The sequence below is a fragment of the Carassius gibelio genome, chromosome A6, assembly GCF_023724105.1.
Source record: "Carassius gibelio isolate Cgi1373 ecotype wild population from Czech Republic chromosome A6, carGib1.2-hapl.c, whole genome shotgun sequence".
NCBI classification, from domain to species: Eukaryota; Metazoa; Chordata; class Actinopteri; order Cypriniformes; family Cyprinidae; genus Carassius; species Carassius gibelio.
In genome coordinates this window covers 6569932-6595581 of record NC_068376.1, presented here as the reverse complement: position 1 = coordinate 6595581, position 25650 = coordinate 6569932, and the positions used below count along the sequence as shown (strand labels likewise).

Sequence of the window (25650 nt, the reverse complement as noted above, 5' to 3'; positions counted from 1 at the left end):
CAGCATCAGGTGGTCCCTTAACTGATTTTACAGAATTGTCCTGGCCTTTGCTGGCTATTTTACAATCTCAACAGGCACAGAATCTTTTAATTCAGTATAGTTCTGTGTTTAGCAAAGATGATGGAGACTTCGGGTGCACTCAATTAGTCCAACATGCGATTCCTATTTTAGACAATGCCCATCTTTCATCAGTATTATTGTTGATTGCCCCTATTCCAGTATGAGAAAGTAAAAGTACATATTAATGAGATGCTTGAACAAGGGGTAGTCCAATTTGCAGTCCCTACTCTTCACCCATTGTTTTTGTGCAGGAGAAGGATGGAAGAACTTAGCTTTTTGTGGAACAACATTTAAAGTTAAAACACAAGAAAATTAATTTATCTCAACAGGAAATGTTTTATTTCCTAGGTTTTGCTTCCTACAATCGTAGGTTTGTGGAATAATTTGTTAAATGTGCAGCCCATTACATAAACTACTGGGTGAGTTCCATGGGAAGGGGAAGAAATGTGGCCCTGGCACAAATGTCCCCCTGGAAAGTAACTGGATGGAGGATTCAGAAAGGCCATTTTATACTCTAAAGCATAAGATTGTGAAGGCTCCTGTGTTGGGCTATGCTGATTTCTCTTAACCATTCATGCTGGAAATCAATGCTAGAAATGTCGGGCTGGAGGCAGCAGAGACCCTTTACTTATGGGTTTTGAAATAAATACAATTAAAATATCCAGTCACTGCTAACCGTATTGCTGATGCACTTTTCTTGTTGACAAGATCCCCTGCTACAAAAGTGTTCAAGCTGTGACCTCTAGCATTACTTTGCCTTCAACAACTGCTTCGACCTCCGGTCCAAATTTTGTTACCTATGCATCTGTTTCTGAGATAGCTGTAGTGCCAGTTTGTGTGGATATTCAATCTCTTCAAGCAGTGAATCCTCATTTGGCTGCCTTCCTGCAGTATTGGTTAAGACGAGCTCCTACAAGAGATGAGAGGATAATGGAAAGTGTTTCTGCCACCAGGCAAGAGTAGTGTTCTTCAAGTGTTGTTCCCTATGGCCCTGAAGCAGAAGGTCTCAGAGAGTCTTCATGACCATCATGGACACCAGGGGACAGAGATGACTTTGAAGCTGGTAAGAGAAAGGTGCTTTTCGCCTAACCTATGCCATGATGTTGAACGTGCTAGGTGTTAGCACTGCACAATTGCCAAAGCTGCTAGCTTTAAATTGTACAACAATAGGCCATTTATTGACCTCAAAGCCACTGGAGATTATTGCAATTGATTTCTCCCTTCTTGAGCTGGCAAGTGATGGCAAAGAAAATTTTACTGTGGTCACTGATGTGTTTTCAAAGTTCACCCTGACATGTCCAACCAAAGATCACAGAGCCACAACAGTGGACCATACTCTAACCAAGAGATGGTTCAATGTGTACAGTTTATCTAAATGTATCCATTGCGATCAAGAACGAAACTTTGAAGGAGAGCTATTACAGCATTTGTGCCACCTCTATGGGATACAGAAGAGTCAGACTATGCCATATCATGATCAGTGTGAGTGCTTTAATCATACAATGCACAATTTGTTTTGCCCATTGCCAAATGATAAAAAGAGGAAGTGGCCACAGTTCTTACTTTAGTTGATTTTTTACATACAACACCACTGTCCATCAGTCTACAGGTTGCTCTCCCTATGAATTAATGTTCAGTCAGATGCCCAAGTTCCCTGTTGATGCTCTTCTGGGAATAGAGGAAGAAAGTGAGGCGCTGAATACAGTTCATGATTGGGTGAAAAATCACCAGGATCATTTGGTGTCAGTTAATGCTGGTGCGAGAGACCGTATTACCGAGACCGAGAGAGTCAGTATTCTGAATTAACACCCATTCTGCCCACTGGAACACTGGTAACTGGAACACAGAAGCCGGCATAAAATCAAAGATACTTGGAACTGTAAGGTATATCATGTAGTTGGGTGTTTGGATTAAGTGGCCACAGTATGCTGTGGGGATTGAAAAAATGTACACCATTCAGAGTTGCGAGTGGTTCCTGAGAAGTATAAATCCAAGGGACCAGCTGAGGTCACCAGTCTTCCATTGAATACAGAACCCTCAAATAATTACCATCAAGAACAGTTTGAGGACTATGAAATGTCCAAAGATGGTGTAGGCATTGTGTGAGTAGTTCAAAAAAAGGACAAAGACTTGTTCGAGACATTGAGGTCACCAGAAAAATCAGAGCCAAGTCAATCCATGAGTAGAGAGAATCAAGGAGAAAAAGTGAATAATCAGTCCCCAGTAAGAGAAAATCCAACAGAGCAAGTTATGTACCAGTCTCGTAAAAAATATACAGTGACTTGCGAAAATGAACAAGTGACTTGCTCCCTTGAATCTTCAGGCTCTGAACATGCAAGAACTGCTTGCAGTAACCACTCTGAACAAGAAGAGAGTATGCCAAGTAAAACAAGTTCAAGTAAAACAAGGGCTGGACTGACCTCCAACTCATTTAACATCCCAAGGCCAGTTTGGACCCCAAAGGGCAGACAACACAGTAGTCACAATAAACTCACTATTTACTCCATTTAGAAAGGGGGTGAGGGTTCATATGGCACCGGGACGATGACTTCTGAAGTTTGGATGGATGTGGCAAGAATGATGTAGTGGTCCCTTTAAGGTCTGGGCAAGGGATTTATAAATTTCTCTTGATATTGTATAAACTAGTGTTTGATCCCACTCTTTGAAATGCATTTCACTAAAATTATTCTTCTTCAAATCGGTTGTAATCACGTTTAAGATGCCGTTTGAATTTGCTCTGAAAAGTGTTTCACGAGTTGGAAGACCTACCTCCATTCTCAAATGTGCATTTTAATTCGCCTGTGATTCTCACGTATCATCATGACTCAGGTAATTATTGCGTTTTGGTAGGAGTAATTAGCTGCATGTATTGCTGATCAGTATTTTTGTAACTGGTATTATACAGGAGTCTTTTAGAACTAATAGTAAATTGTTGGTTACGGCTGGCATTTTGTTCCATTTCTGTCTAGCTACCAGTCCCATTCTTTTGTTGGATGGAGCAACAAATCTATATAATTCTCCTCTTGATGTTCTCCTTCCTTTCCTGTATTGGTGTTGTGAGTAAGGTGTTCACTTTCAAGGAACAATATATATTTTTTTATGCTTTAAAGATGTTTGAGCATCAAGATTTATTTTCCAAATTCATAGGGATTGAACGAGCTGCTGTATTGGGCTACCACTGTTTCTTCTGTTGATTTTTTCGTTTTCTTTTTGAATTTGATATCTTTGTATTTGTGTTTTGATTTTGTAACAAGTGGTGTGATTTTCTATTGTTTTCCCTTTTTTTGTAGTTTTGTTTGAATACTCTATATTTGAGTATACAATATGTGAAAGAATTAAGAATCTATTTTATATCTATTTGACACTTTGCAATTCTGGTGATTTCTTTTTTTTCTTTTCTTTATCTTTTTTTTTTGAGAAGTATTACTTTGCTGTGATGGCTGCATTTGAAGTGTGAATATATTTTTGAGTAAGTTTTTAATTAATTTAATAATTTTATCACTTGAAAAAGTATTTAAGAAGTGGTTGGTCCTGACCTTGATTTGGTTTAATTATTTATATCAGTGGTTTCTAGTATTTATTATAAAAAATACATTTTGTAAACTTTGTCCTCCGGCTTCCAGTTTATTTATTTAAACTATTGTGCAGGGATAAACTTATTGTTCTCCTACTCATACAGTAGTGGGAGTGGTGTAGTCATAAACTTAAAACATTTCAGATTAGCACTTGGTTACACATAAAAAAATGTGGGCTGCAATGATTGTAAGGGACATTGTAATGAACTGTGTTAAGGGACAAGAATACATTAAATTGATCAAAATGGACAGTAGAGATTTTCAGATTGTTGCAAAAAATTATATTTCAAATAAGTGCTTTTCTTTTTAACTCTCTATTAATCAGAATCCTGGAAAAATGCATCACAGTTTCCACAAAAATATTAAGCAACACAACCATTTCAACATTAATAAAAATAAATGCTACCAAATTAGCTTATTAAATTGTAATAACATATTACTGTTGTTACTGTATTTTATTTATCAAATAAGTGCAGTCTTTGTGAGCATAAGAGACATTTTTAAAATCTTACTGACCCCAAACTCTTTAATCGTAGTGTTTAAAAAATACACTAAGCTTCTCTTGCACATAAAATATTACTTGAAGTTACTTGAATTCTAGTAGACAGTAGAAACATGGATGCGCAAAATGGCCAATGGAGGGGACCCGAGATGTATGTAGACAGAAATGTCTTATTCTAAGGTAATTAAAACATAACAGTGGATTTTGTAAGGTATTTATACACCACTGAAAACCTAGTGTTGTAAGTTACATTGCATTTCTGTAAACAGATTCTGAAAAATATTACACATTGCACCTTTAAAACAGAGCATCTAAAAAATTAAGTGCACATGATGTAAGGCACTGACAAACATGAACTCCAAATGCATATGTACACATACCAGGAATTAAAGTGGAAATAAAAGTAATTTTTGAAGATCAAAAAAGCTTTAGAACAACTGTTTTAATTCAGATTTATAGCTTTATGATTAGTTCTTTAACATTCTCAACCACAATCACAGTCACTAGCAGTTGTGGGCATTGACATTAACCATCGCTTACAACCCACCTGTTCAGATGTCTTGTAGAAGGCCACAGAGGCATTAACCAGCTTTAATCTGTCCTCCATCTTCAGCATGAGGGTCTGCCAGTGCAGGGCCACAGTCTCGGCACAGGCCCGGACAGCGTCTGGGTCATAGTGACCCGCCTGTAACATCAGCTCCGCCCTCTGCTGGAGCTGTAGGGCGCTCTGATGTGTACGCTGGAGAGAGTCGGCGTGGAGAAGAGACTGTGGGAAGCAGAGAGAAGTGGCTGCTTTTAAATTCTGAGGTGTACTTAAATTAAGTTTGTTAACTGCCAGTACACAAGGACCACATGAGAGGCGGGTAAGGTCACGGAGGGGCTTCTTAGAGGAGCAATTAAGACATGATCAGTTAGACATCCCGCCGTTCAAGGCCAAAACAATCAGCGGTGAAGCACAGCCTGGTGCTTTCACAAGAGCATATGCTAGGTGAATAAATCAAGTGGCCTGATTCACACATTTGTTTTGGCGTCACAAATATGAGAAAGTATTTGGATGGTCAGATTTGATGAAAAGTGGTACCCGGCCTGAAAAGTTAGAGAACCGCTGCTGTAGATGATTAAAACATATATTTGGCAGAAGTAAGATTTTGGCCGATACTCAGCGTTCACCTCCTTTGATTTAGAGAGGCTGTCATTAGTCGAGAATTATACGCCGCAATTTGCTGAATTAAATCTCAGTCCTCATTTCGGGCTTTTGTGCTTCTTACTGCTTATAAATTTGCTGAGTATTTTTTTTTATCAACTCAGCTGTTTTGTATGCCATCTCTTTGATGAATATAACAAAGGGGCTTTATAACCTATAGCCCAATTTACCTTCTGTTTATGACAGATATTGATGATGTTATTTTTAACATTCTCCAAAATGTGTTTACACACACACACACACACACACGGTTAAAGGGGGGGGGGGGGGGTAAAATGCTCATTTTCACTCAATATCCTGTTAATCTTGAGTACCTATAGAGTAGTACTGCATCCTTCATAAATCCAAAAAGTCTTTAGTTTTATTAAATTCATAAGAGAAAGATAGTCTGTACCGATTTTTCCCGGAAAAACACGACCGGCTGGAGGCGTGACGTGCGGGCGGAGCTAAAGAATCACGAGCGCGAATAGGCTTTTGCGTTGAGAGCATGTGGAAGCTGTGACATTACCCAGAGCTGTTGAAAAACATATTAAAGGCTCTGACATTACTGTGAGGGAAAACCCATCATCCAAAACAAACCATGGCTTACAGTCAGATTCAGCCGTTTATTTATGATCCAGAATCAGATCCCGAGGCTGAAACTGAACGAAAGCAGCAGCAGCAAGGACTCGCTCCGAGCAGGGATCGAAGTCGGGTCTCTGGCATGGGAGGGGACGCACTAACAAGGAGGCAGAGATATTTGAAGCAGTTTCCCTCACCGCCTGCAATTCCAACACACGATCGTGACCCTTTTTCCTTGGGATTGCATCATCCTTAAGAAATAAACGATACGCAAATCCGTCGTCAAACTGGGCCTTGTGAACAAGCATCTTCGAAATGCAGGGAACAAACAAAAACACTTGCACAACTCCGTTGATGCTCTGTAAAAATAAACTCCATCCACTGGTCCCTTAATGCTGTTTTTTCTTTGGTAATCTGTGCAGGGTTGTCTTGCCCTGGCAACCAAAAACACACTTCTTTTGTGACTTTTCGCGACGCTCTCGCTCTGATCAGTGATTGTCTGTGCACAGCCTCTCTCTGCTCTGCTATACGGGAGCGCGCGCTCTTCCGGCAGAAGTGCCTTAGGACCCATATAAGGAAATTCCGCTCCATCTAACGTCACACAGAGCCATACTCGAAAAAAACTTTCCGAAACTTGTGACAAACCGGAAGGAGTATTTTTGGAACAGAAATACTCCTTCAAACGTACAACTTAATTTTTGAAACTTTGTCCATGTTTAGCATGGGAATCCAACTCTTTAACAGTGTAAAAAACTCAGTATGCATGAAATAGCATTTCACCCCCCCTTTAAATAAATGATCTGTTTGATAAAAGCAAAAAATAATTTCCTAATTGCAGATAATGTTATTAAACAATATTTCCTATTTAATATCTTAATCTTCATATTCCAGCATACTGCAGCTTCATGACGCTGCCTCCTGCAGAACCTATTAAAGAAAATGTGTGTGTACCTCAATGGCAAGCTGAAACTGTTCATGCTCTCTCTGAAGTTGTTCCGCCTCAGATAGGGAACCTGCATTCGTTGTGCTCGCTGTGAGCATGGATTCACCATTACGGATCCAACCCAGCACCTGCGCAGGCCATCACATGCGAAAACACACACACATAGCGGCATGTGATAAAACAGGCTACAGAGGAAAAGATGAAAGTCTATGAACCATTTTGGATTAATCCGTTATCATATTTAGAGCCATATATATATATATATATATATATATATATATATATATATATATATATATATATATATATATATATATTTATATATATATATATATATCAACATTGTTAACATTAAGATATTTTTCTTGAGCACCCACCATATTAGAATGATTTCCGAATTGCTTATGATAATACGGCTTTGCTATCACAAAAATAAATTACATTTTAAAATATATATTAAAATAGCTTAAATAATAGTTCACAATATTACGGTTTTCTTGTATTTTGGTCAAATAAATGGAGCCTTGGTGAGCATAAGAGACTCAAAACATTAAAAAAAAAAATTAGTATATTTTACTAATATACATTAAATATTCATTCATGTTCTGAGGTCATTAAATAATATGAAATAATGCAGTTTTTCTAGTAATCATCCCTGCTTCATATCAAAGTGTAAATGTTGGCATTTTCAAAAACTAGTGGCAGGTAAAACTGTTCTGCGTTTCGATCCACATCTTAAGAATCTGTGAAATGTGCAGAAATGTTAAGCTGATTTGAAGGGACCCCCCACCCACGTTATGTAACACCCTGCCTACATTTACCAAATTTTCTAACCAAACTGATGTACAAGTATAGGCATATAGAAACAAGATACAATACAAATAACTAAAAAGAAAAGATGAGAAGTCCTAAGGCGACATGTCTGCCAATAAGAAAGCTGTTATGAAATAATGCAAGTGAATTGAGTGATTCATTTTTCTGAAGTGTGGGGCTGCAGTCTGCACCCACGCACTGCTCTGGATATGAGCGACAGTGTGTGTGTGTGCACTCAAAGTGTCAGAGATAAAAGCAATTAGCTGGGCACTTGTACTCAAGGCTAATGGCATCAGTCAGAATCTTGGACGGTAGTAGAGCACAGGCTTTTTTCCTAAACATAGATATCAGGCGTTCCTCACAACATTTCTATGAGTGTAACGAAATGAGCGTCACTAAATGCGAACAAGAGCTAAGATGTAGCAACTGATTTTAAACACACACCTGTTTGACCTCGGCCTGCAAGTGTCGTAGCTGAAGACACTGCTCCAGACGTTTGTGTGTATGTTCTGCGCTTACTTCCAGCTCATGCTGTTTTTCATTCAAGAACTCCAGCAGTTCTTGAACTTTTGCCGCCAAGTCGACATCCTTTTCTCCTGTGATTTCCATACCTGAAAAACATACACAGACTTTAAAATTAAATATCAGCATATACACAGAGCCCAGTTCACTGTAAAGATAATAAAATATCAATCCAAGTAACAAATTATGATGTTTTATGAAATATTTGACAACCTGAATGAGTCCAAATGTTGTTTGTCTAAAATATATTATAATTTTATCTTCAGCACAACCTTCTTTTTTTCAACTGGTATAAAGTAGTGGTATTGGGTATAAGAGTCCAATTTGTGGTATGTCCTAATATTTTAGCCCTGTTTGTAAAATACAAATAAATTAACATAAAATTAGACATGCAATTTAAATGTAAATTATGTAATTTCTTTGCAACTAGCATTAAAAAATAAAATGGCAAAACAATTATAGATTTCAAACAGGTTTCCTGAACACTCTCTCCATTGGCAATGTGTTACTCAAACAGTCCCTCCACAAACATGTCATGACAGATCACTGCTTGAGCAGAAGAGACTTTTCTCAACAATAACAATTCTTAATCATTCCAAACTCTTTGACTGGTGGTGTACAACTCTGTATGTCAAGATGTGATACGAGGAAGTATTTTAACAGCAGAAGAATTACACGTTTTACACTGGAGTGTTAGCGTGAGGTTATCAGAAAATCTAAAAAGAACTAAAAACTCTTTCAGGCAATCACAGATTATCCCAGTGAGTTTTCTCTCCTCTGTCCAGCAGGGGTCACTGTGCTGTGAACCACTATGGCTCTGGCCTCCTCTAAAGGTCTCAATCACTGCTGTGATCTCAGGGAGCAGTTATGATGGCATGTAAGTGGGGAACATGTCAGACAGGTGAGCATGTGATGAAATGTCCCAGCTGCCCAGCTAAGCGGCATCCATATGTGCGTTCGCGTGTCTGTAACTGCATTAGCGCGTGACAGACAACCAGCATCCGGGTAATGAGCACACCAGAAACAGAGACTCTCTGCAGATACAACACAGGGCGTTTTAACCTCCATTACATCACCCCGCTTATCCTCAGATACCTGACCGTAGGCTGTCTCCATGACAACCTCACAGCAGGCCACAGGAGTCGGTTCCCATGGGAATGTGATGTGTGAGTGACAGGATGGCCTCTGCAGTATCCCGAGCCTCCTCGCGGCAACCCAACAGTGAGCGATGGAGTGTGTCCGAGGCAACCCCAAAGTGACGCGTGAAGGCCCTGTCACCATAGAAACCTTGGTATAGGGGATGTAAAGGGGGGGTTTCCATAGCAACCTCACCCCTGCATACAGAGTTAATAGTATGAGAGATCCCAGAGCTGTATGGAGCTCCGTCTTCTCCCTCCACTCCTTCCAATCCATTTCACCTTCACTGGCTGTCATGCACATATTTTCCATCCTTATCTTTACAACCCAATCCTCGGGTTCTCCCTCTTCATCTTTCATCACACATATCTAGGACAGCCCATAATGTGGGTAGCAGGTTTTTGCTGTTGTGTCTATGGTAACTGTCAATAAAATCCAACAGAGCACAGAGGAGTGAAGCGATGACTGATTCACACTCTTTTATCTCTCCACTGAACACTAACTCATCATCACTCCAGTGTTCTTTTAATTTCTCACCGGCTGCTAAAGCAAACATTCGCAAGCTGTGTTGCTGCTGTAAAGGCTGGTTCAAAATGACTCAATAAACAGCAACTTTTCAAACACTGTAAAGTCAGATGTCGGATTTAGACCTTTCACATTACCCAAACATTTCTTTCAAAGGGTTCGGTACTGTAAAAAATAAACAATGTTTTCATCACATGGCGTGAGACATAAGGAGCTTCTGATAAAAGAGAAGCACACTGGCATTTGCACAAATAAAACTGGACAGAGGATGACAGACAGCAGGCCAGCAATAAAATCTGTACATGAAAGATGAGGTTCATACATTGATTTAAATATAAATATAAAATAAATATTATAAATATTAATATGAATATAAAACTTGGATGACTTTTTTTTTGCAGAACCTAAAACAAGATTTTAAAAAAAAAATGTTGATAGCCAAATTGTTTTGATTATAATTTGAAAAACTCAAATAAAAAGAATAAAAGTTAATTCAAAACAAAATAAAATATATACTTTGATAGTAAAAAAATTATATAGTATAAAATAACATTGCCTTGGACCCATATACAGATCTCAGTATAAGTGATTTTACTACCATCATGTTTCCACAGGCAATGCTCCTCAATAATCCACACTTACAGAGAGCAGACAGCACAAAAATGAAACAAAACACGGGTGTTGTTAAAGGAACAGAAGAACGTGTTCTGTGTGAAGGGCCTTTTGTCTGCCGCAGACAGAATTGGATTGCTGTGCTCTGTATGCTTGCGATAGTCTTTTGTTCAATTAAATAAACAAACACTAACTTCTTTAGTCATTTTTTGTGATTTCTATGCAATTATTTTCCACAATCTGCCACAGCAATGTCTTTACATTATCTTTGGATGTCTATAAATATTGATATATGTAATTAATTCCCAATCATTTGAGTCATTTAATTCACTCAATAAAAATGTACCTCATTGTTGTCATGTTAAGCTTTGTTCAGTCTCTTTTGGTTTCAGTTACATGGACCTCTAGCTTGTTTAGTCTGTTTCCTTTTTCCTTAGTTCCACTACTAATCTCCATGGACACTAACTCAGTCATCACAGCTGTTCGCTATTCGTTTTTCATCACTGTATATTAAAGTTCCTGCACTCTTAGTCTAACTGTATTTGTTTGATTTAATAAAATCTTCTGTTATTCTGAATCTTCATAATCGTCTGACCTGAAGTGTGACAGAATACTAGACCAAAAGATGAAAAGAAGAGGGAGGGTAGCTGCCATTTATGTGGCATCGCAAAGCTGGCCAGGAGTCAGTGGTGAAGTGATTTTTATCTTCCAAGGTGGCCTATGCTTGGAGGACTACATGGAGGTGTTTGTCACCATCAGCCACCGAGAGGCTTGTGATCACGTCACTCTCATGGACAGCTTTTGGTGTGCGCTGGATGAAGACATTCACTTCCCGATGCCTGTTGCAGTTTAGCTGAGTACATCAACTTTGCACTCTGGGGGGATGGGTCCCCCTTCAAGGTGGGAGAACCCAAAAATTAGGACAACAGCACAAGTGTTCAACCCCACCCAACATCCATTGCCATGTCGCAGATTCCAGTGCCCAGCCAGCCATCACCCCCACACATGGACACACAGCCCAACGCAGACAGGGAGTTCATGGATGCCGTGAAAAGAAAGCCAGGGCCTGAGAGGACAGAGCCAGTCAAAGCCTCAATGATTTACCCCAAAAAAGAGTCTGACCAGGTGTGTGAGCCAGAACTACTGTATCGCTTTGGGACGCTTGGAGTATGAGGGTATGGAGAAGGACCCCACCTACTATCCCCCTGCTGAGGTTGAGCTGTTATTCTGGCTGGATTCTGGATGGCTACTCCTCCTATCCACACTATCTTGGATCCTGCCAGCACTGGTTCCTCCTGGATCCTGCTTCCGTCTGCTCCTCCCTGGGTCCTGTCTCCATCTGCTCCTCCCTGGGTCCTGCCTCCATCTTTTCCTTCCTAAATCCTTCCTCCATCTGCTCCTCCCTGGATTGTACCACCATCTGCTCCTCCCTGGGTCCTGCCTTCATTTGTTCCGCCCTGGGTTCTGCATCTGTCTGCTCCTCTCAGGGTTCTGCAACTGTCTGTTCCTCCCTGAGTCCTTTCTATGTCTGCTCCTCGTTGGATTCTGCCACCATCTGCTCTGCCCTGGTTTCTCCCTTCGTACCAGTTTCCTATCCTTCACCAGCTCCTCGTCTGACTCTTGCACCACCTCGGTCATTCTACAGCATGATGCTGTGCCTTCCCGGAAGGGGGAATTCTGTCAATTTTCACTTTTTCATGGACCTCTTGTTTCCTTTTTCCATTGTCTTAGTTTCCCGCCACTATTCTGTTTCCATGGACACTAACTGAATCATCACAACTGTTAGTTACTAGTTTTTCACCACTGTGTATCAGTGTTAATTTTGACAGCAAATTCGGATTTAGTCTTAGTCTTAGTCTTTTGAATAACACACCATTTAGTTTTAGTCACATTTTAGTCATCTGAAATGTTTTAGTCTTAGTCTAGTTTTAGTCGACTAAATATCATAAGAGTTTTAGTCTTAGTCTAGTCTTAAGTCTTTTAGTCTTAGTCTAGTTTTTTTTAGTAGAACAAAGTCAACTTAGTTGACTTGACTAAATGTTTCCATCAGTCTGTTATGGAATAGTATTTATAAAATAAACATAAGGCCTGCTCTCAATGAAAAATATACATGCTCTCTGAAAAAGATATGCATTCGTCCTGAATGATATGCAATGCAAATGACATTCTTTCAAGATGAAGTACAGTATTATTGAAATAGACAAACACCTATATTATATTTGTATTGTATGTTCATTCTATTTCTTTATTTGTGCTATTTACACAAAGTTTACATTTTTTTAAGTTTGTTTTTGTTCATTTAAAATAGCACTGCATAGTCTTCACTGTAAAATAAAATACACAATCAAACCAAAATGTATTCAGACACCTTCAACGTTTCTTACAATATCACAGTTTATTTGCTGTAGTTTAGAAATTGGTAATAAAATATGACAATAACTCAGGGTTAAACTGTGTCAGAACAACAAATTCATCTTGATAATGTCGGATGCAATGCTTAATTTGGTTCAGTCTGTGGTGTGAAAAGGTTGCATTAGCAATTAAAGAAAGAAACACTTAAGCAAAACATGCTCAGGTCTCTAATATTTTTTTGTATTTTTTAGTCACTAGTAAAACAATATAATCTATTCTATCTGATTTTCGGATTGACTTTGGATAAATTCTTGTTAAAACTACAAAGTAATTCAATCAAGAGCAGTGAATGATTTACTTTCATTTTCATACATTAAAGACACTGACAGCAGAGCAAGTAAGTTAAATAAGGCGCGGTCACTTTAAGAGACAAATGCATCCATTATAAAGATACGCATCCGATTTCTTTCCAACTCTTTCACTGAAGACATAACTACAGACTTTTTCGAACACACTTTCCAAGACGGCTATTTCGACATATTTAGTATGTATTTGTTGTCGGTACAAAAGCAAGAAGACTTTGAGACGCGTCTCTGCTTGCTCCCTGAACAACACCGCGCTGCTGAATTGAGCTCTTTCACTTTTCGCTCTTTTTCTTATGTTTATTTAAAATGCGATTTGTATTTGTTCGTTCAGGTGCAGGAGGACGCAAACGTCCTGAAGGAGATCTCGGTTGAGTGTTGCGCGAGTAACCAGCTGCTCAGTTCAGCGTCCCTGCATCGCGGGGCTGAAGCCAACTTGATGTGTTGAATGCTCGGAGCACGTTATAAAACGTATTCTTAAAATACACATTTCTGTTTTAATAAATGCTCATATTAAAACATAGCATTACACATAAGTAGGTACAAAAATAATCAGTGATACATTTACGACCCCATAAAAATTTGGGTCGCAATGGCATTTCAAAAGGTTGCAGTGTAGTTCCCTGTGTAAACAACTTAACTGTTATGAAAACGTCCTCGAAACTTTGTTCTCTGTTCTGTGTAACTGCTGCTGCGTTTGTTTAGCTGTTGCGCTTGCATTTGCCGCGGCTTTTTAAAATGGCTCGGCTGCTTCTGCATAGATCAACCTACCCTCAAAGATTCGCTCTGATTGGATCTCTTCTACATTCGTCCCTCCCATATATTTTCGTCTCATTTTTATTCGTTGACTAAAGTGTCAGTTATATTTCGTCACGTTTTTCGTCATCATATCTGACTTTTTATTTAGTTTTTATTTAGTTTTCGTCCGTGAAAAAGGTTAGTTGACGAATATTTTTTGTCATAGTCTTCGTCAACGAAATTAACACTGCTGTGTATTTAAGTCCCTCCATGTGCACTCTTCATTTGTCTGATATTGTCTGTGCAAGCCACAATGTTTTGCCTGCTTTATCATGTGGATCTACCTGGATTTTTTTTTATTTAATAAAATCTTCTGCATTTTGAATCTTCATTGCCTTCTGACATGAAGTGTGGCAATTTTAATGGAACCCATTCCTGATCAAGTCAGATTATGTCAAGGTTTGTTGGAGGAAATTATACCACACTGACCAAAGACGCAAAAGGAAGCATGAAAGAAAAAACCAATAGTGATAGTAAGAAACTATTACTCTCTACTATTAATACCTTTTCTGCGTCCTTCACTCTGTCACTACATTTCAGACCAACTCCTCACCTGAAGCCTGGACCTCCAAGATGTACTGGTGAAGATCCTGTCCCTGCTGTATGACTTCATAGGTCATGTTGTTCATGGCGAGTTTGCGCTCAGTGTGTCTGTGTAATCTCTGTTCAGCCAGCGTGAGTTCCTCTATGTTGAAATCAGACGCCTGACGCATCAGATCCTGTTTCCATGCATCCAGCTCACCCATCACCTATAGAACAAATGCATATATTACCAGTTTACACTCATATTAATAAAAATAGTGACCAGAATTTAAGTCATCAATCAGAAAAAAATCTTGACATCCCTGACAGCAGTTATGCTCAATTTGTGAACGAATCATTCTATAGAGTTAGATCGTTTAATTGATTCACTCACAAATCCCACTGATCCAGTTCAGCTCAGCTAACTGGAGAACTTCGGTTCCCTTTCAGTGTGTCATGTTCTAAGTTACATCAGAAAGACACTGATGAATGGGATCTGGCCCTATAGCCCAACCACCATTGAGTGGTAACAAAACAAGCCAATGGTACACAGAGTACTTGGGTATACGGAATTTGCATTGCGAGCTCCGCCCCGCAGTGCAGGTATATAAGGAGCAGCGTGAGCAACTCGCACTCAAGCTTTCGCTTCGGAGCCAAGCACATCGCTTGTAGTGATGTGTCGTTCTTGAACGATTCGTTCATTTTGAACGAATCTTTAATGTGACTCGGGAAGAACGAGTCGTCTCGTGGAGTGATTCGTTCAGTCGCGCATGCGCATTACTCTATGGGTTCTGTTCTAGTAGTAGTAATTCACCTGTCAGTCAATGCAGCATGAGCCGGAAAGAGAATTGATTAGTTCATAGTTCGAGTCTATCGGGTTTTTGACTCGTTCCTCAATCACGTGACAGCCCAATACGTTAAACCCAATGCAGCATGAGCCGGAAAGAGAATTGATTAGTTCATAGTTCGAGTCTATCGGGTTTTTGACTCGTTCCTCAATCACGTGACAGCCCAATACGTTAAACCCAATGCAATATGAGCCGGAAAGAGAATTGATTAGTTCATCTCATGAGTCTTCAGGTCGAGTCGTTCCTTAATCACGTGACAGACCCATACGCTAAAACCATAGACACTGACAGTAAAAGAATGCAGATAATTGAATAGTTCATCTTTCGGTTCTTCGGGTTTTTCGTTCTTTTGTACTGTGTGACAACATTGGCTAGAGTAATTAGTTCATTTACAACTTTCCTTACAAAATGGGTGCGTAGTACTTATTTATTATTAGTATTATTTACTCTTACAGTAACATGATGCATTTCTGGTTTCAAATTGTTGTTTTTAATTTCTGTCATGGTGGTACTTTTCCATAACACTGAATGTGGAAATAAAGAGTTGGTTATGTTTAAAATGTTGATCTTTTTTCTGTCTGTTTGTTTGTTTTTGTTTAGTTGTGCAGTTATTAAATCAGATTGTCTGTGTAAACCATACTTTTGTGACATATGACACTTTATAAACATTAAAAACACTGTACATACTTTTGAATAGTTGTTTATTGTTTATTACAGAAAAGCTTTGTAACAAAGAGGACAACTATTCCAAAATAAATTAAAATAATAAAAATGTAAATAATTAAAAATGAAATTAAAATTAAAAGATAATAAAGCCACAGGGTCTAATAACCTTAACAAATGAACTTTAAAAGTACAATATAAAAAAAAGAAAAACTAAATATTGCACAACAAGCTATTCCCAAAATAATTTTAAACCATTTGAATAAAAAATAAATGAAAATTAAGAGATACTAAAGCTATGGAGCCTTATAACAATAACAAATTACCTTTTAAAATCACAACAACAAAAATATTGCACAACAAGCTAGTCTTTTTCTAAATAAATAAAAATAAATAAGCTTTAAAATAAATAACACACTGTGGCTATATTTTTAGGACTTGCTTTAAGGCATGTTTACATTATTAAAAAAACAACAAGCTCCCTGACCTTGGATGGGCTGAGTCTGTGAGTTCTTCTGTCTGAGATAATCTGCCCAGTTTTAGAAAAAAAAAAAATTCAGATGGCACGGATGTGGCCACAATGCAAAGTCTTGTCTTTGTGACTTCAGAAAGGCTTGTGTATACTGGTGAACATCTCCTCCACCAGGCCAGAGGGTCTGATGTGTGGGGTAAGAGTGGCTCTGCAAGGTAGGCATCTCCATCATAGCATCTGAGGTCTTAGAAGAGGTAGCAGAAGGCCTCAAGCTTGCTACCCTCTCGTCAAAGTCTTCCCAAAACATGGCCCCTGCACTGGCAGTGAACCAGGATCTGAAACTCCTCACTCTGAGCTGGGTTAAAACTGTTAAAGCTGAAGTTATCATAACCTTAATGTCTTTAACATTTGTCTTTAACATTAATAATTCAAATTCAAAATGTTATTTGCTTTTAATGTATGTCATTATGTCCTTTTTTGAGCAATCTTCTTATACATATATTACACCAATATGTCAAGTCTGCCTAGGAAAAGCAATTATTATACCAGCAAACTCAAAATTGGAGTAAAAATGAACAAACTAGTCTATAAATACTTTTTATTGTAAGCTTGGATTATTATATTATTATATAGCCTAGTGTTTATTTACCGATAGACAGTCAAGAAGACAAATTAATCAAAATTTTATTTATAACAGGGTTTTATTTATTTATAAAATAATAACAAACCACAGATCCTCAACAAACAGTAACAAAAACACGGTGACAGAAATGTCAGAAATAGCGCATGGGGCTGTCACGTGATTAAGGAACGAGTCAAACTCGACCCGAAAGACTCATGAGATGAACTAATCAATTCTCTTTCCGGCTCGAGACTGCGTTAGTTTTGCGTATGGGGCTGTCACGTGATTAAGGAACGATTCAAACTCAACCCGAGACCCGAAAGACTCATGAGATGAACTAATCAATTCTCTTTCCGGCTCGAGACCGCATTGGTTTCGCGAATGGGGCTGTCACGTGATTAAGGAACGAGTCAAACTCGACCCGAAAGACTCATGAGATGAACTAATCAATTCTCTTTCCGGCTCAAGACCGCGTTAGTTTTGCGTATGGGGCTGTCACGTGATTAAGGAACGAGTCAAACTCGACCCGATAGACTCATGAGATGAACTAATCAATTCTCTTTCCGGCTCAAGACCGCGTTAGTTTTGCGTATGGGGCTGTCACGTGATTAAGGAACGAGTCAAACTCGACCCGATAGACTCATGAGATGAACTAATCAATTCTCTTTCCGGCTCAAGACCGCGTTAGTTTTGCGTATGGGGCTGTCACGTGATTAAGGAATGACTTAAACCCGAAGACTTCTTGTCAGATAAGAGGTGAGATGAGCTAATCACAGACTGAAGACCCAGGTAAAGAATGAGTATTTTTTTCTTTATCTCATAGCATTTTATTTTTGTATTGTTTGTAGTGTGATCAACGTTTGCGTAAGTACTAGATGTGTTGGGGAGGTAGCACTTAATATTTTAATAACATTTTGCTAAAATGAACGAAATGACTCGAAAAAAGATTCGTTCATTTTGCTGAACGAGACTCAAAAGTCCGAGTCGGTAAAATGATCCGAACTTCCCATCACTAATCGCTTGCTGCTTTCACCGGAGAGTTACAAGCTAATCAACTGGTGTTGATTGGTTCCTGGGGGCTGCTCGTGCTGATCGCCAGCACCCCCTGCTGGTCCTTTTCTTTCCGGAAGTGCACCAGGAAGTGACCAGTTCATGGAAGGCACATTTAACTGCCCAAAACCATTCTGGAGGTTCTTCCGCCTTCACTGCCCTTGATGGTGGAGTGGCCAAGGGTTATGCGGGGATTCCCCCAGTGGAGCGTTCTGTTGTGATGCAATTTGTTTCCTCAGAGCACCTCTGCATGGCGTGGTGGTCCCAAACTTCCCTCCAAGGCCTTTAAGTTCTCTTCCACGCTTATGGCCAAGGCTTATAGAGCTGCGGGTCAAGCCGCTTCTGCTCTGCACGCCATGGCCACCCTTCAAGTCTACCAGGCCAAGCTGTTGTCGTCCCCCCAGGTTTCGGGGTGTTCGCGCGATGATGATGGGCAAGGATGCTCCTGTCATGTGCGCGGAGGTCGAGGCCCTGCTGGCAAAGGTCGTGATAGAGCCGGTCCCTCCAGCCGACATGAAGTCTGGCTTTTACAGCCCCTGCTTCATAGTACCCAAGAAATCAGGTGGGTTATGGCCAATCCTGGACTTGCATGCCTTGAACCGAGCACTTCACAGACTTCAAGATGCTAACGCCCAAGCGCATTTTTGGATGCATTCATCGGTTTGATTGGTTTGCAGCAATAAATCTTGTGGAGTCAGAAGCATCTGAGGTCACTTCTTTCCATTCACATCCCAGGAAGGCTCAATCGTGCAGCTGACAAGCTCTCATGGCAGCAGTCTCATCCAGTGTTTTCTCCAGTGAGCCTTCTTGCACAGACGTTGTACAAGATCAATGAGGACAAGGAGCAGGTTCTCATGGTTGTGCCTATTTGGCCCAGCCGGACCTGGTTCATCGAACTTGTAGTCCTCGTGACAGCCCCTCCCTCGAGGTTTAGGTACCTTGCCCACTCAGGTGGTAGCTACCATCACTTCAGCCAGAGCCGGGCCCACCAGACACGCCTATGCTTTGAAGTGGAACCTCTTCGTCACTTGGAGATGCCCGATCGGGTCAGTGCTTTCCTTTCTTCAGCAAGGGTTGGAGCAAAGGCTGCCTCCTTCCACCCTGAAGGTCTATGTGGCCGCCATTTCAGCTCACCAGGACCCTGTTGATGGTAAGTCTCTTGGGAAGCATGATCTGATCATCAGGTTCCTGAGAGGGGCCAGGAGGCTCAGTCCGCCTCGCCCTCAGCAAGTTCCCTCTTGGGACCTTGAAGTGGTTCTATCGGCACTGCAGAGGGCTCTCAGTAGAGCTAAAGTTTGTATAATTGAAAACTGCCCTCCTGACGGCTTTGGCTTCGGTGAAGAGAGTCAGGGACCTTCAGGCATTTTCAGTTGACAAACTGTGCCTGGAATTCGGGCCGGCCAACTCTCACGTTGTCTTGAGACCCCGGCCTGGGTATGTGCCCAAAGCTCCCACCACTCCCTTTAGAGGTCAGGTGGTGAACTTGCAAGCGCTACCCCTGGAGGAGGCAGATCCAGCCCTGGCACTGCTCTGTCCAGTATGTGCGCTTCGCATATGTAACCCTAGTTCCCTGAAGGAGGGAACGGATATGTTACTTCCCTTTGCCACATCGCTGTTCCGCTAAATGGCTGGGTGACTCTGCTCGGCTCCTCAGCGAACACTTGAGTGCGAGTTGCTCACGCTGCTCCATTATATACCAACATTGCGGGTGGAGCTCGAGATGCAAATTCCGCAGACCAAGGTACTCTGTGTACCACTGGCTCGTTTTTTACCACTCGAAGGTGATTGGGCTCACGGGCGAGATCCCATTCGTCAGTCTCTTTCTGACGTAACGTCTCCGTACCCTCCTTCAGGGAACGAGGGTTACATATGAAAGTTTTTAGTAGTCAAAATTTATTTAAATGAAAGAAGATTTCCCCAATGTCAATATTGAAATCACTGCAAGATTGATACATTAAAGGGCAGATTATCCAGTTATATTAGATATTAAGAGAAAATCATAAACAGAGCTCTGAAAATAAAAGACAAGCATAGATACAAGATGTAAATATGGATATTTCATTAGATGATAGGAATGCAATTTATTAAATGCACAAACACAAACTATGAATACTCAGTTTAGACTTTACCAAAATATAAGTGGGTAATGAGAACTTACACAGTTTAACCCCTGTAAGATAAAAAAAAACACTAATATTTCTGATCTATGTTTTAAATGCAATAAGCTTCAAGGTACAGTACATTTTTCCCTTGTGTGTGGGAATGTGAGGAGGTGCAGAAGTTTTGGGGTGGGGTGATTCAATATGTTTCTCAACTTACTCTTCCTCTATGTCCTGTATTGTGTGTATTTAATATTTATACAGACAATTGCTCTTTGTCTACAAAAGAAAGAAAGCTCTGTTGCATTGTGTTGGAAAATTACCAATTGCCCTTCCCTTGGACTATGGCTGAAAACCTTAATATCTTGTTTGGCTATTGAAAATCTTACGTATGTACTGTAATAAGGAAGAAACTGTCTGAATTTAAAAATATATAAATTTTATAGGTGTTTTTGGACTTTGGATAAAAATGGAGATATTAAGAGCTAAATGGAAATACAAAAATATATAAATAGAAACTAATAAAAATGACAAAAACACAAAATTACAACAAAAAACTTAATTTACTACTTAAATTAAAACTTAAAATATAAAATAAAATATTAATAAATGCTAATATTCATAAATAAATAAATTATAATACATAAATAATACTAAAATAACACTGCACTACAGATTAAGAATGCACAAGTGATATGGAACATTTTTATGATGTATTTGTTTCTTTCTTGAAGCTTGACAGCCCTTGTCTTAATTCACTTCCATACCGAAATGAGAAAGTAGGATAATTTTCAAAAATTCACATTTGGTGTTCCACAGAAGAATGTAAGACCCTCAGATTATGACAGATATGGGGATGAACTATGAGATAAAGCTAATACAGTAAAACAAACGACATTCCTCAAAACTGATTTACAAATCAAAACATTACATTTTACATCATACACAAACATACAGATGTGCAGACAGCACAGTTCAAATAAGTTCAGGCCATCAAACACAGACAAACAAACACACACCTCCAAGGCGTACTGTTCAAAGATACGGAGCTGCAGGAAGATGTCCAGTTTGATCCTGCGCTCATGGAAAACCTCCTCCATATGAGCCTGAGCCTCATCCAACTGCTGAAGAACGCCCTCGATATGAGCCACGGAGCTGGCATGAGGCAGCTTATTACAGGCCAGCGCTGAGTCCCTGTTTGAACCAACACAAACCCACGCCAACACATCCAAGAGCAAATCAATATCAATAGAGGCCACGTTAATTCAGAACCAGTATATCAGCATGACATAACATAAAAGGATTTGTTTAGAAGTAATCTGAAGAAATATTATTGAAATTGATCTGCAGACTGAAAATTATTGGAGCTGTGGCCTTGTGGTTAACAGATTTGGATCTACTGTAAATCTTCACTAGATTGTTACGCTTTCGAGGCTGTTGCAAGAAGTCAGGTTGGGAAGAAATTGGTAAATTCTGTAATGGAAAATATGAAAAGTTATGATCAGTGGACAGTAACTGTGGAAAAATCTGGTGGACAGTTTTCATCTGTATTTTATTGGAGTATTTTTATTTTGAGAAGCTTTGACTGCACTACATTTACTTTTACAACGTACTTGACTTGACTTGTTTCTTAAAAACATGTTGTTCCTCATTATTTTGAATTGACAAAATTGTCATCTGCTCTGAGACACGATAGCATAGCATAGCATTCTTCTTAAAATTCTATACAGTTTGTCCTATGATGTCTATTTTTAAATTGTTTGTCAAAACACATCTTCCCCTCATTTATCACTTGTTTGCACACATGATGTAACTTAAATTGAAATTTTTATATATTTAATGTTTTGACAATGTATGACAAGTTTTGTTAATAAAATAAAACATTTTCTTACTTGAAAATCAATACGTATCTATCTTGTATCTGCATCCATTAACCTTCCTTATTGACTACTGATAGCTAACTGGCAAATCATAATAATTCATACTTATATAAAACTTATAACAACCACGCCTAAGTCCCCCTCCCCAAGTATTTTGAGCAGTAGGATAAAAAAGGCCAAATTGCCCTCTCCCCTCCAATATTTGAAATTCTTGCAATGCTCTGCTGTCCTCCAGTAAACAGTGTTCTGCTTACTGATAGGATGACAAAAAGGTGTAAAAGTTTTTAAGTAGTTCAAAATGATTATTTCCCAAATAGAATTAGACCTTGAATTTTCTTCCCCATTCTACTTCTTTATGAAAACATCTCACAATGTTGAAGACTTGAAGACATGCCTCAGTATTTTTACTCAAGTATTTGGTACTTCATCCACCACTGGTTATGTTGAAATACTGTACAAAAGGAGCATGCTGGCAGCCTCACCGCAGGTGCTGAATAAGCTCCTCCCCTTCTTTGATGACATTGAGTGTGGCATCCAGAGTGCTGCTCTGCTGCTGCTGAAACTGTCTGATCAGCTCCTGAACAGCATCCACAGACTCAGAGTTCACCACCGGCTCCACAAGAGTCTTCTGCAAGTCCTCCATCCATGACCACAGCTACAGACAGATAGGTCAGGCAGACAGACACATCAGAAAGACAGACAGACAGACAGACAGACAGACAGACAGGTCAGACAGACAGACACATCAGAAAGACAGACAGACAGACAGACAGGTCAGACAGACAGACACATCAGAAAGACAGACAGACAGACAGGTCAGACAGACAGACAGACAGACAGACAGACAGAGAGACACATCAGATAGACAGACAGACACATCAGACAGACAGACAGACAGACAGGTCAGGCAGAACAGTCAGACAGACACATCAGACAGACAGACAGACAGACAGGTCAGACAGACAGACAGACAGACAGACAGACAGACAGAGAGACACATCAGATAGACAGACAGACACATCAGACAGACAGACAGACAGACAGACAGGTCAGACAGACAGACAGACAGACAGAGAGACACATCAGATAGACAGACAGACACATCAGACAGACAGACAGACAGACAGACAGACAGGTCAGGCAGAACAGTCAGACAGACAGACAGACACATCAGATAGACAGACAGACACATCAGACAGACAGACAGATAGACACATCAGATAGACAGACAGACACATCAGACAGACAGACAGACACATCAGATAGACAGACAGACACATCAGACAGACAGACAGATAGACACATCAGATAGACAGACAGACACATCAGACAGACAGACAGACAGACACATCAGATAGACAGACAGACACATCAGACAGACAGACAGACAGACAGGTCAGGCAGAACAGACAGACAGTCAGACAGACAGACAGACACATCAGATAGACAGACAGACACATCAGACAGACAGGCAGACAGACACATCAGATAGACAGACAGACACATCAGACAGACAGGCAGACAGACACATCAGACAGACAGACAGTCAGGTCAGGTCAGGCAGAACAGACAGACAGACAGACATGTTATTTCAAGGCTGTTGATCAGCTGTTCCTTTACCCTAAGCAATGTGACTCGACAAGACAGATCCAGGACAGTAAACAGATGCTGGGTAGGCAGGTGTCAAGATGTTCTAGGTAGCTGCTTGTTCTCTGTTAGGTGGTTGCTAGATTGTTGCTAGGCAGTTGCTTGGCTTTTCTAAGTGGTTTCTTGGCCACTTTGGGGGTTATAAGGGTGTTGCTACATGGCTGTTGCAAAGATGTTCTAGGTTGTAGTTTCTAGGGCTTTCCAAGTGTGGTAAAAAAAAAATATTTAATTGATGATTAATAAATCAATGAATCAATATATTATAGTGGAAATACTACTATATAAAAGTGAAAAGAAGCAGATTTCTGGAGTCTTGTCATTTTTGGACAAGAATGTTTCTGCTCCACTGTTTGCAGTCGGATCATTTTAAACTGAAAGACTTCAGTCCAAGCATGCAGCAAGTGAATGCATTCTATCAGTCAGTTAAAAACTGAGCTAATGCCAAAAAAAACAAAAAAAAAACAAGCTGATTACATCAGAGATCATGGAGAGAATAGTTATCTCACATCCAGATTTTATTCAGTGTGTATTTGGCTTCAAAATATCATCTCTCTCATATGCTGTGATTGGTTTTTCATCTCCTGTGAGTTTTCTATATTGGATGCTGGCTAAAGAAGCATGTTTTAGAGTTGATAGGTTATTTCTAGGGGGTCGTTAAGGTGTTGCTAGGGTATTCTAGGAAGTTTTTTGGAAAGTTGCCAAAGCGCTGGAGGGATTTCTTTACTTTAACAGTTAGAATCATTCCTCTCATAAGAAGTTGTTTAAAAAGAATCTCACTATTTTGTCTTTGTCCAATTAGTTTAGTTTTTAAATTTTGCTTTCAGTCAGTAAGTGAAATTGAGAGCTAATAACAAAATCTCTCACGCATGAACAGAGATCAGTCAAAACTATTAAAACTATTTGAGAAGCTCTGATTAGCGTGTGTGTGTGGAGGTGCACACTACCTCTTTAGTGTGGGTGTGAAAAGACACTGAGATATCCAGCAGTAGTTTCCTCTGCTCCACCCTCCGCACAAACTCCTGAACTCTGACCTCCAGGTGATGGGCAGCAGCGTAAATCTCTTCTGGATCACACTCTCCCGTCTGAGCCAGCTGCTCCGCAGCCTCCAAAAGCTTATCCGCATTAGTGTAAGTGTTCTGGAGTGAATGAGAGAGAGAGAAGTACATTAAAAAAATTATTAACAGGAAACTCAATAGCAAGATGAATGATATCACTACTTCTGCTCATTTGCTCTTCATGCAAAATACACACACACACAAACACAACATAAATTGATTCCTACCTGTGCTACCTCCTGGAAGTCATCATGCCGTTTTTGTAGTGCTCGTGCTCTGTGTACAGACTTCCCAACTCCTGTGTGTTTACTGAGGAATGCCTCTCCATGGTTTTCAATCCAGTCCATGACCTGAGCACACACACATCAACACTGGATATATATATATATATATATATATATATATGTGTGTGTGTGTGTGTGTGTGTATGTGTATTGCAGATAATGTTAATGCAATAAGAGGTCACTTAAGTGTTCATTAGTTATGTTTCTACACATACACACACACATACATTTTTAAAAAGTGCCCTTAGTAATAATGGGAAATTAAAAGTTTTAGTTAAAATAAAGTTAATACATTTAATAAACTGCATTTTCATCATTAAAAATGGACAATAATAAATATATTTAAATGCAAAATTCAATTCACATTAACTCTGGCAGTATGCTTTAATCATATTTCAAAGACAATATAAGTAATTATGATATATAAAGATGTATTTTAATGGTTAGTAGTTAGTTCACCCAAAAATGAAAATGCTGTCATCATTTACTCACCCTCAAGTTGTTCCAAACTTGTAAGAGTTCCTTTTTTCTATGGAACATAA

At 39.5% G+C, this 25650-nt stretch overlaps 1 protein-coding gene across 1 annotated transcript in view; it reads right to left on the bottom strand.

Moving 5' to 3' along the window:
* LOC128016156 (kalirin) overlaps positions 1-25650 on the bottom strand; it is an 84420-nt gene that overhangs the window by 36728 nt on the left and 22042 nt on the right. Inside the window, exons 10-17 of the mRNA XM_052600593.1 lie at positions 25052-25174; positions 24714-24905; positions 22605-22777; positions 21262-21436; positions 14520-14715; positions 8103-8269; positions 6854-6973; positions 4685-4903 (exon numbers count right to left, since the gene is read on the bottom strand). Of these exons, the coding sequence (XP_052456553.1) occupies positions 4685-4903; positions 6854-6973; positions 8103-8269; positions 14520-14715; positions 21262-21436; positions 22605-22777; positions 24714-24905; positions 25052-25174 (1365 nt within the window). The remainder of the gene's footprint in view (positions 1-4684; positions 4904-6853; positions 6974-8102; positions 8270-14519; positions 14716-21261; positions 21437-22604; positions 22778-24713; positions 24906-25051; positions 25175-25650) is intronic.